The 11,438-nt window shown below is 53.2% G+C and overlaps 1 protein-coding gene across 2 annotated transcripts; it reads left to right on the top strand.

Moving 5' to 3' along the window:
- The first annotated feature begins 2 nt into the window (after positions 1-2).
- On the top strand, positions 3-9,670 carry Ccl17 (C-C motif chemokine ligand 17). 2 transcript variants are annotated; one of them, XM_052728655.1, is made up of 4 exons: positions 3-3,712; positions 7,840-8,039; positions 8,773-8,890; positions 9,391-9,670. In XM_052728655.1, exons 2-4 carry the CDS (start codon positions 7,940-7,942, stop codon positions 9,482-9,484), a joined length of 312 nt encoding a protein of 103 aa, XP_052584615.1. In that variant the 5' UTR covers positions 3-3,712; positions 7,840-7,939; the 3' UTR covers positions 9,485-9,670. The 2 variants fall into 2 exon arrangements, with proteins under 2 accessions (XP_052584615.1, XP_052584614.1); XM_052728654.1 differs by lacking the exon at positions 3-3,712 and having other exon boundaries at positions 4,219-8,114.
- The last annotated feature ends 1,768 nt before the right edge of the window (positions 9,671-11,438 follow it).

Raw genomic sequence — 11,438 nt, 5'->3', positions numbered from 1 at the left:
AGCACCCAGGCTTCTGGCCCGCTCAGCCGGAAGGAAGGGGCTGGTGGAGAATGGGGGAGAGGAACAGGAGTGGGAGTGAGGGAATCGGGAACTCAGCTTTGGACATGGGGGTTGAAGATGCCTATTTGGTGTGTTGAGTAGGAAGCTGGATATTTGAGTCTGCAGTTTGTGAAAGTCGGAGTCACCGGCACATAGATGGCATTTAAAAATCAGGAACAGGCTCAGTTTGCTGGCTATAGTCACAAAAGACACCGTAGACTTTTGATGTCATTGCTATTATTATTTTCATCTTGCAGATGTAGAAACTAAGGCTCAGAGGGAGGTGACTTTGAACCCAAAGTGAATGGTAGACTGGAGTCCCAGCCAGTACCCAGCTTACTGTTTGCTCCTAACTCCAAGGGGCACTGGCCTCGCATCTTCCAGGATATTATGCTCAAGGAGTGGACAGATTTGGAGACATCCTTCAGGACTGAAAGGGACAGCCACCCAGAGATGGAAGGACATGGGGGGCCTGTGCTGTCAGCTTTTCTGCCCCTGTGACGAACACATGGGGGAGGCTAGTCAGAGGAGGAGGGACTAGCTTGGCTTGTGTCTTTAGTGTGTTCACTCAGGTCTGTGTGGAGTCAGAAAAGCATGACAGAGGGACATGATGGAGCAAGGTTGCTTGTCTCAAGGAGGTCGGGATACAGAGGAAGTGATCCAGGATACTTTTACAGGGCACAGCCCGCCCCTGTGATCTACTTCCTTTATGCACACCCCATTTTCTCACAGCCCATTTAGTTGGAATTCATCAGTGGATAAACCAAAGAATGTTAGCACCCTTGTGAGCTAATCACCTTTCTCTTTAATTTTTTTTAAAATCACTGCAAAAAATTATTGTGTGTGTGTGTGTGTGTGTGTGTGTGAGAGAGAGAGAGAGAGAGAGAGAGAGAGAGAGAGAGAGAGAGAGGCAGAGACAGAGACAGGGACAGGGACAGAGACAGAGAGATGTGCCACCATGTGCCTGTGGAGGTCAGAGGACAGCTTGCTGGAGTTGGTTCTCAGCTTCTACCATGTGGGTTCCTAGGATCAAACTCCGGTCATCAGGTTTGGCAGCAAGTGCCTTTAGCTACTGAGCCAAACTGCCATGCCTGTTTATTTTATTTTATGCGTATGAATGCTTCCTGTATGTGTGTATGTATAACACTCGTATTCCTGGTGCCCAGAAGGAGATGTCTGGTCCCCTGGAACTGGGGAATTACAGGTGGTTGTTGTGAGCTAACAAGTGGATGCTGGGAACCAAATCTGGGTCTTCTGGAAGAGCAATAAATGCTCTCAACTGCTGAGCCATCTCTCCAGCATGAACATATAAGCCTTTTGGGAGACATTTCATATATCCAAACCATACAGAACCATTTATGGCTACTTTTTGGGGGGAGTGGGGGAAGAAGGGTTTCTCTATTTAGTCCTGGCTGTCCTGGAACTCACTATGTAAACCAGGCTATCATTGAACTCACAGAGATCCATCTGCCTTTACTTCCTGGGTGCTGAGATTAAAGGCATGTGCCACCGCCCTGGGTGATGGTTACTTTTTGGGAGAGGATAGCATCTCATTTGTAGCCTAAGCGGGTCAATCCTCCTTCCTCAGTCTCCTGGATACTGGGGTTATAGGCATGCAACACTGTAACTGTTCCACTGATAATCCTTAGTGAGACACCCCATGGTCAAAGCGGGCGTGTGCAAACGTCACCAGGGGCAGGTATGCAGGCTAGACCGCAGTGGAAGAAACTTCCCGGGAGGAAGTGGGCCCTGTGGGCTGTATTGTGTGGGTGGTAGGGAAGAGAATGAGGTGGTGGAGTGAGGAGGAGGTGAGGAACACTGACAGAGAAGAGCCTCTGTCTGACGAGGTGTGGGGGCTGGAGGCCTGGAATGAGTCAAGGGCAAAGCTTCAGCCTGGGGGATGACGGCAGGGAGGAGAGAATGCTGCGCGTTTTTGAGGGGAAGCTGGTCGCCGTGGGAACTTGGTCCCGAGGCTGAGTGAATCTGGAGAGGATGGTGTTCTGCCTTCCAGGAGCATGTTACTGGGACAGACTTCACAGATCTGGCAGAGGAGAAGGCGAAGGATTGGGAGAATTCAGACAGACAAGTGATGAGTCGGAAGAAGCAGGGGCCCAGTGGTCAGTGTCCGGCACTGCCGGTGTAGATTAAGGAAGCCTTTGTCCAGAGGACAGAAGCTTGGAGAAGGTAACATAAGGAGGGTAGTGGGGTGCTTGGGGTAAAAGTGAAGTCTAGAACAGAGGCCTGGGCATGCTCCTGTGACTTGCTGGCCCTGTGCCCTGGGGTCAGTTTCTAAATCTCTCTGAAGGGTCCCACTTTCTCATCTGAAAATGCAGAGGATCCTGTGGCTGTCCTGGGGACGACTTAACCATGAGCTGTCATTGTTGAGTGCCTACTGGTCCATTGTGGGAACACAGGGGTGCTCCTGTGGAGGGAGCCCCAGGGAGCCCAGGGGAAGAATCCCACATCCCAGAGGGATGGAGTATCAGGAAAGGAGGGAGCTCTCAGTGGGAGCTTGCAACAAGCAACTTCACCTCAGCTCATTCACCTATAGCACCTTGGTGGAGTGTCCGGCATCGTACCCATTGCGTAGACAGAAGGGCGAGGGTCACAAAAATGTCCTTGACTATACCAATGTGAACAGATGGAAGAGAGAGACAGGACCCAGGAATGGCAATGCTGATCCCAGGGTGTCTGCTGGGTGGCCACACGACCTGGGAAGAGTAGCCTTGGAGGCCCACATAGAGCAGCCTCCCTCCAACCACACTGCCAAGGAGCCGTCGCCTCCCAGTGGGTGGGGGGAAGTACTAGTGAGAAGGGTGGGACCACAGGATGGAGAAGGTGGTGCTGTCAGTGAAAGAAGAAGTGGGGAGGCATGGAGAAGGGCGTGGGTCAGGCATAGTTCTTTACGAAGCAGGGGGATGGGTGGGGAGGGCTCCTGGGGTCCTGTCATGGCTGGCGTGTGTGGATCCTCACAGGTGGTAACGGTTGCTATTATTATCAATCACTATTGTGGCCATTGTTTACTTCCCCTCACCTGCTTCTGGCAGATTTTTCTGCCAGAAGTTGAGTCAACGCCAAAGCTGTGGATGAGAAAGGAGGCCCCTCTGGGATGAAGGAAGGTTGTGTGGTCCCAGCTACCACAGAAGCAATTCAGCTTCTCAGGCATGGCCACACCCCACAGGAAGCTGTGAGCTAGATAAGAAGTCACGTCTACACCCTACCTACCCTGAACATATATGCCCGGTCTCCTCACGTAAAAAGCATTTAGCTCAGTTCTCTACCTCATTCAAGACAGAGAGACTCCAGGGAGACTCATGAATAGTAGATCACACCAAAACAATAAGTTAAATCCCATATGGTGGCTCACACCTAGGATCCCAATATTTGAGAAGCTGAGGCAGGAGAATTGTGACTTCAAGGCCAGCAGGGCGACATTAGTGAAACTCTGATGATGATGATGATGATGATGATGATGATGATGATGATGATAATTTGTTAAACTGGGCATGGTGTTGCATCCCTCTAATCCTAGTACTCAAGAAGCTAAGGCTAGAGGATTATGAGTTCAAGACAGCCTGCACTACATAGGAAAACAGATAGTAAAGCAAAATAAACAAATAATTGTTCTGAAGTGAAGGAGCTGAGCATGAATTTGCCTGCGGTTCAGAAACTGGTAAGTGGCCATGCATGTGTATGTTCATCTCCTGGTCCATCTATATGTTCATCTCCTGGTCCATCTGCACACTCGTTCACCCACATATCCACCCATCCAGTCATTGACCCACCTTCCAGCCAACTACATACCTCTTCCATTCATTAGTAGATGCATTTTGCTGAGCACCTACTAGGTCCTCTAGGTGCCAAGGGGTCCTTGTTTCTTGTGGATTCCAGTCTTTTGAGTGTAAGGCAGCATACTATGCAGTGTGAAGACAGGCATAATAGGAAATTAATGACGTCTGAACACACAGTAAATTGAGGGGGGGGGCGTTCAAAGGCATGAGAAGGAATCCCAGTTGTGATCTGAAGAAGACTAGAGTGAAAGGAAGGTGGGGTGGGGGTGGGGTGGTGATGGTGTGGGGGGTTGGTGGGGATGGTGGTGGTGGTGGTGGTGATGGGGGGAGGGGGGTGGAAGTGGTGATGGTGGTGGTGGTGGTGGTGGTGCGGGGTGGTGGTCAAAGCTTTAGACAGGAGGAGCAGCCCTGGGTGCCAGCTAACTGGAAGCTGAGCCACAGGAGGTGGTAGGCTTCAGGAAGGGCTGAGGCCAGGGAAGTAAAGAGGGAGGTGATTCCATGAGGGTCGTAGAGATGTGGGGAGTAGCCTTCCTCAGATGATGTTGGGGAAAGAGCGCTGGATGTTAGAATTGAGGGCTTCCTGGACAAGGCCCTGGGATGACACTTCTGCCCCAGACCATTGAAAGCATCAAAGAGCTTCCAGCCCAGCTACCTGCTCTGTGGCGTAGGGCATCCAAATTTTGACTCAAACCTTAGGAACAGGGCTTTCTCCAATCCTAGGAAGAGTCTACAGGAACACTTCCTACCTTTCAGGGTAAAAGACCCAGAATTCCACTGGTCCAGCTCCTTCTGGCCCAAACAGGGAGCATTCCTAATACCTCTAGCAGCTAGAGTCTCGCTGGTTTCGCCCCAAGGACTCCCTTGAGGCAGGAGCTCAGAGGTGGAGGCAGGCGAGGGAGCCAGAGCACGCACAGGTCATGAGTCTGGCTGCCTTTAGGTGGACGGGTCTGAATACGGCATGCCCAAAGATGCTTGGACATCCCATTTGGAAGGTCCCCAGGGAATCCACTTCATTGCTGGAATAATGGGGCAGGTCCCATGCGGCTAATCCCTGGTGAGGAGAGTCCCTCGCAAATGTCCCCAGCGGCAGGCAGCGTTGAACTGGCCTGGCCCCTGCATTCACCTCTTCTTCCTTGTCCGCATTCACCAGTTAAGGAGTGTCACACTGTGCATGCAGCTCTGGTCTAGTGGCTGGGCTGCCTCCCCAGGGCTCCACACTAGTCCCCCAGCTTGTCTCTGCGTGTGCTCCCCTCTGTGCCCTGGGTATAAATGTCCCTTCCCACCCCTAGGAATTCTACCTGCAAGGACCTGAGAGTTGCCACTCCTCCAAAGTGCCCTTATCACCTGCAGCCCCTTCCCATTTCCTGGGGAACCTCCCCAAGAGCAGGGCATGAGCTGCAGGGGCACACCAGGCGACCGGCTCTGCTGCTCTGTCCCCTTCTTGCCTGGAGGTGACAGTTCAGAGCCTTCTCTTCTTGCTGCTGTGGCTGCTTCCTTAGAAGGAATTTGGGTCTTTCTGGAGAAAAGATCTGAGCGTACAGTAGAACAGAGGCCTTGAAACTCATGCGGGAAGTTTCCAAAACGCTGCTCAGTCTGTGTCCCCGGCAACAGAATTGTTGATTGTAGCATAATCATACCTTCCTGTGTTCTAGCACAGAGCATCATGTGCTGGCCTCTGCTGAAAGATGCTGGGCAGGAGCCCCTGGGAAGAGGGTGCAGGGGGCCTGGAAGGGGTGTGCAGTGGGGCTTGGAGAAACCCAAAGGGGCAGATCAGCAGTCAGCTCCCTCCCACCGCCTCCTCAAGCAGGACTCCTGTCCTCCAGGTTACAGCCTTCTGCCCCCAGGTCTCAGACTAGCCCAGCCTTAGCTGAAACACCACTAGGCATGGGCAGCCTTCTCTGTGGCCAGAAGGGTGTGCACCCTCTCCTGCCAGTTTCTCTGAAGCACGGAAAGCCTGGCCTGAGGAGCAAGGGCCCAGCCAGACAAGCTAAAGGCGAAGCCCCTGCTCAGCTGTGGCAGCAGCTGTGGGACTCCCAGGGAAGCAGACAGCTGCTCGGATGAGGCCTACCACAGGAAGACCCATCTGTGCCAGTCCTACCATCTCTAGTAGGCTCCTGGAAACAGTCTAGACTTCCCTCCACAGAGGACAAAGTTGAGGCCCCGAGAGCATTTATGAGAGGCCCCCGGGTCACACAATGAAGCAGCGGTGAGGATCCTGCCCACAAGGAAGTTCAGCCGAAGTAGGGGAAAGCCCAGGCCACAGACCCATAGCAGCACAGCCTCCTGCAGGCGGGGAGTGGGGAGGAGAACGCCTGGACGTCTTCCTTTTGACCTAAGGTGTGTCTCTGCACACTGCTCCCGGGAGTCTGGTCTCAACAGACAACGGCTGCTGTTTCTAACCATCACTTGAATAAAAATGTAATGGCAGTTCCGTGATTAATATGAGGCCAGACTTGATAGCATGAGACAGGGAGAGGCGGCCTGGGGTGTTACTGCAAGCTGCCTCTGGTCACTTGTGGGCCCAAATCTCATGTCAGAATCAAAGCCGAGGCACCTGCAGGCCTCCACCGCCCTGCCCCGCCAGAATGCTGCACCGCGGGAGGCCTCGGCCTGGGAAGGCCTCAGTCTGGAAGACTGACCAAATTCAGTGATGCCGTGGCCTTGGGGCAGGACAGGAAGAAAACGAACCAGACATGGGAAGGGAAAGGGGCCCCTCACCCTGGGTTTGTTCCCCAATGGCTGAGAGCCAAGAGTTCCAACACAAATTGCTGGTGGAGCTGGTGGAGCTGGGATGTGGCTCAGTAGAGTGCCCGCTAGAGTGCCATGCGTTCAAAACACCCGTACACATAAAAGTAAGTAAAAATTACAGAGTAAAAACAAACACCCAAACCAGCCATGGTGGCTTACACCTTATCTGTGGGATTGTGGGGTATTCTAGGTTACACAGCATTGTGGGATACCCTAGGTTACACAGCATTGTGGGATACCCTAGGTTACACAGCATTATGGGATACCCTAGGTTACACAGCATTGTGGGATACCCTAGGTTACACAGAATTGTGGGATACCCTAAGTTGCACAGCAAAGCAGTGGTATTCCCTTTTATTTTGTAATAGATTCTCACTAACACCCATGAACTCTGGTAGCCCAGGGTGGCCTCAAAATTGAAACTTCCTTGTCTCAACCTCCCAAGTAGCTGGGATGCCAGGCCTGAGCCACTGGACCTGATTATTTTTCTCAATAAACCCTGACTTCGCTTCACAGTGACCTGTCCTGAAATTCTTTCCTGGCACTGAGGTGACAGCCTCAGGCTGTGCTGGAAGTTCCATTTAAGTTTCTACAAACTGTGTCCGGGGCCTGGGAATACTGATCAGGGTTCCAGGGCAGCCTACAGCGCGAGGCTCCTATACCGGTGGGCATCGCCAGCTCTCAGTCTCTTTATTCCACCATAGCAGAGGCAAGGTGCCCCATTCAGGGAACTGGGCTTTCCAGTCCACTGAAGCACACATATGGCTCCACAGTGACTAAAGCCCCACTCGGCCTAGCCTCCTGGGGTCGGGGCCAGCCTGGGAAAGACGTGAGGACACAGTCTCTTCTCAGCCTCACCTAAGCCTCTGGCTTCCTCAGAACAGGATGGAGTTAGGCCTTTGCTACAGCACAGCGCTGTAACTGCGCACCCTCCTGTGGACCTTCTGGAGCCCACAGTCCCGCTGGCATGGTCCCTGAGAGCTGTTTGGCCCTCCGCCCTGCCTCCAGGACACCGCGGCATGAAGGAAGTTCACCAGTGCTAGGACAAGGGATGAAGGGAGTTGAGGCTGAGGCCCTGGGTTCTGCTAATAGAGGAACCGAGAGACGCTCCTTTTGAAAAGAGAAGTATGTCATTGCCGTGGCCCCAGACACACAGACTCCCACCTCTGTCCTGAGTGGAGTGCCCATTCTCTGGAAAGCCGCAAACATTCCCAAGCTGGACTTCTACTAAATTATCTCAAATTTCTTTGAATTTTTCTAGTCTGGAAGGATTGAAGGAGGGGACAGGAGGCGGGGAATGACCTGCAGGGAGGTTAAATAGGTCACCTCAATGCTGGGCACCAAGACAAGCAGAGGGACCCATGAAGATCTTCACCCACACTTCTGGCACCATGATGTCACTTCGGATACTGCTCCTGGCTGCCCTGCTTCTGGGGACTTCTCTGCAGCATGCCAGCGCTGGTGAGAGCTGGGCACAGATAGGAGAGGGCAGGGAAGGAGCCCCTCCACCACACACACCAGCAGCAGAAGCACAAGGTGTGCGATTTATACCCTGTCTGTTCTTACAGAGGTCACAAGGGCTGGCATGAGCACAGGGTTGGGGGTGTGGCGCTGGGGATAGTGGGGATGGTGTTGACGATGTCAGGCACCTGACCTGGACACCTGCCTGGTGAAGAGCCACGGGCAGGCAGCACATCTTATCCTGAGATATGAGGACATAGTGGCCTTGGTTGTGGCCGTATGATGCAGAATGAGCGACTCTCAGATTTGCTCTCATTTGCTTCATTAATGGGCTTCAGGCATCATCAGGAAACAACATAAAGATGGAGAATTAGTTCCAAGAATGTATGAAAAGAGACTTTTATATTTAGTTTAGAAAGGGAAGTTGAAATAAGGTTCCCAGATACAGACAGCTGCGCATGCAATCACACACAGATGAATATACAAACACAAAGAGCCTACCCATGCACAGACACGCACACACACACCCCATGGTAACACGCACACACACACACACACACACACACACACACACACACACACACACACACACCAGGAAAAACCAGCTTACAGACAAAGAAAAGCACACGCAGTTATCGTCCATAGGTTCACACAGCCACACATGGGGACGCTCCATGGGTCCTCAGGCACATGCGCAGACCCTTCGGACGCCTGTTTCCTATTGCTCTTCTAGCTCGAGCCACCAACGTAGGCCGAGAGTGCTGCCTGGAGTACTTCAAGGGGGCCATTCCCATCAGGAAGCTGGTGACATGGTACAGGACCTCAGCCGAGTGCCCCAGGGACGCTATTGTGTGAGTCCCCCTCTGTCCCACTCTTATACCTCGGACCCAGAGTGGCAAGTGGGTGGGCCTTGGAGTGTCCAGGCAGGCCACTGGGAAAGAGGGAAGGAGAATACAGCCTTCTTCCCCTGAGCCAGCAGCTCTGGGCACTCAGGGGAGCTCTTATGCCCCACACAGTTGAGAGGGGTTCAATCTCTTCATTTATTTATGGTGAAATTGAGGCCCCAAGATGGATAGACATGCCAGGTGACAGAGCCAGTAAGCAGCGGTACAGTCACCTCTACTTGTCGGGCTTAGGTGCTCTGAGGGGCCAGGCATGAAGCCCTGCAGCCCTGGCCCTCGGGAGGCCGGAATGGAGTCAGGACCCCAGTAGTAAAGACTTGCTAATGGCATATGTGACTTCATCCAGTTCTGGCCCAGGGACCTCTGAGTTCAGGTCAACGCAAGTGTGACTGGTTGCAGAGCTCCGGAAGGCCTTGCTGTCTTCACACTCACTGGCTTCTCCTGTGTAGGTTTGTGACTGTCCAGGGCAGGTTCATCTGTTCAGACCCCAAAGACAAGCATGTGAAGAAGGCCATCAGACACCTCCAAAGCCTAAGGCAGTAGCCGGTGACCTTCCCCCAGGAGCATTTGGGGACTCCAGCACCGGTGTCCATGACCTCAGCCCAAAGCTGCCTGCATCCAGTGGAGACCTTAAGAGCCCAAGAAGAGCCACAGGATGGGAGTCGCTGTCCCTTTTTATGGACTCAAGCTACAGGCACCAAAAACCTCTGATTAAAGTCTTCTTCCTTAGTCTGGGTCAGTGTGTTCTGTCCCCACGGTGCAGAACCCCTTCCACTGTGGCTGGTCACACCGGAAGGGTCCTCATAGGACAACTGGTCCCACTCTGCCCAAGTCAGAAAGGTTAACTGAGGCTGAGGGAGAGACGCGATCCCATTCCAGTAAGAGATGGAACTGTGGAGACATGGGGCAGGGACTGGGCAAACCAGAAGTAGACACAGCAGGACCCTCACAAGTGCCCCCTCCTCCCTCTGTATTCCATGGAAAGTGTCCGAAAGAGTCCCAAGGAGGGCCTGTCTTCTCTGCACCCCAGGTCTCCCAGTCACCCCAAGACTACCCCCTATAATTGGCCCACACGAACCTGAAGTTATTTATCCTTCCTGTTCTGGACTCTGTTGCAAACATATCCGGACCTTCTGCGTGTGTTTGTCTTCCTGAAGGCCCTGTCCCTTCTCCTTCACTTCTGAATCCCCTCCCCGCAGCCTGTCTGGCTCTGGAAAATTGTCAACCATCCCTTCCCCTGCCTCGGCTGCCTCTCTACCGGAAACTTAGTTCTACAGCTAAGCTGCTTCATGGGGCCTTGTGTCCGCTGGGTTTTCAGCATTCCGATCACCTAAGCCTCCCCCACCTACTTCCTCTCCTTTGCCCCCAGCTCCAGCTGGCCCCTGGCCCCTGGTCTCTCCTGAGTCCCCTCTGTACACGGGGAGCATTGCACCAATGCTGACCTCACAGTCCGTGGAATTTCCTCCCAAGCTCTTAGGGACTGTCTCGCCGCCGCCGCCGGCCTCTGCTGCTGGTGGTTCTCCAAACTATGCCGGTGTGTGCTTGTAGACCTGGCTCTGCCATCCCACTGGGGGCCTCTACGGACTCTCTTAGACCACCCTGAGCCACTGAAGAATTGGCACAGGAGTCTGTCCAGTTCTAGCTCAAAGCTGGAGGGGTAGACTCTGGTATTCCAGGTCAACTTTGCCTACCCAGCATTCCTTTCTTTCAGGGTCAGGTTGTAGCACAGGCAAGGGTCTTCTTCTCTTCCTCGGACTCTGCCAGGTTGTAGGTAGTCTGTCCCGTCTGAGTTGCAATAGTGAGTTACCTCGGGGAAGATTTTTAACCTGTCGCTGTCACCTTGTGGCTAGTTTTGGCCTTGCAGAACAAACGCCAACTGTCCTGAATGGGGTGGGAATGAGACCAACACATACATAATCAGGAGGCTGGTGGACATGAAACGGCTTCTCTGGGAACCCAGGGTTCCCTCTACCACAGTGGGCTTCTCTCCCTTGAGGACCAGGGGTGTCCCTCCAACAACTGCTTAAGATTCTGAGTCCCGAGGCAATCTTAGCTTAGTCTTTGTGAAAAAATGGCCTCCGGGACTAGAGAAAGGATGAGCAGTGGGGTGGGAGAAGGCAAAGAGGAGCCCCTATTGAAGAAGAAAGAGCAAAGGCTGGGGCCTGAAGGCCTGAATCCTGTGTTCCAGAACCAGGGTGCCCTCAGAATATGCTGGCTCCTGCTTGCTCAGTCTTTCTTGGCTGTTGGAGTCTTCTAGAGACAACCCTTAGGTAAACTCAGATGGGCAGAACAGACCGCAGAGGCCTGTGGGAGGAGGCAGGTTTCCTCTGGGCCCTGAGGGGAGTAAAGGGCTGTCTCAAGGCCACTGGGCAGGGAATGTGTGGGGCCACAAAAGACAACAAAATGCAGGGTTCCGAACCCAAGTGATCAGAAGCAGGAGGTGTGAATGTCCACCACATTCCTGGGGCATTTTGAGGAACTGTGGCCTGGGGACTCT

Source organism: Peromyscus californicus, unplaced genomic scaffold (assembly GCF_007827085.1).
Source record: "Peromyscus californicus insignis strain IS unplaced genomic scaffold, ASM782708v3 Scaffold_8__1_contigs__length_139910024, whole genome shotgun sequence".
Lineage (NCBI taxonomy): Eukaryota > Metazoa > Chordata > Mammalia > Rodentia > Cricetidae > Peromyscus > Peromyscus californicus.
Note: the sequence above shows the minus strand (reverse complement) of the source record. Positions and strands in the feature narration are given on the sequence as shown.

Coding starts and splice junctions, on each gene's coding strand:
- Ccl17 (XM_052728654.1), top strand. CDS start 7,940: ATGAAGATCTTCACCCACACTTCTGGCACCATGATGTCACTTCGGATA. Junction 8,115..8,772: donor ACCAGCAGCAGAAGCACAAG/GTGTGCGATTTA, acceptor TTGCTCTTCTAG/CTCGAGCCACCAACGTAGGC. Junction 8,891..9,390: donor TGCCCCAGGGACGCTATTGT/GTGAGTCCCCCT, acceptor TCTCCTGTGTAG/GTTTGTGACTGTCCAGGGCA.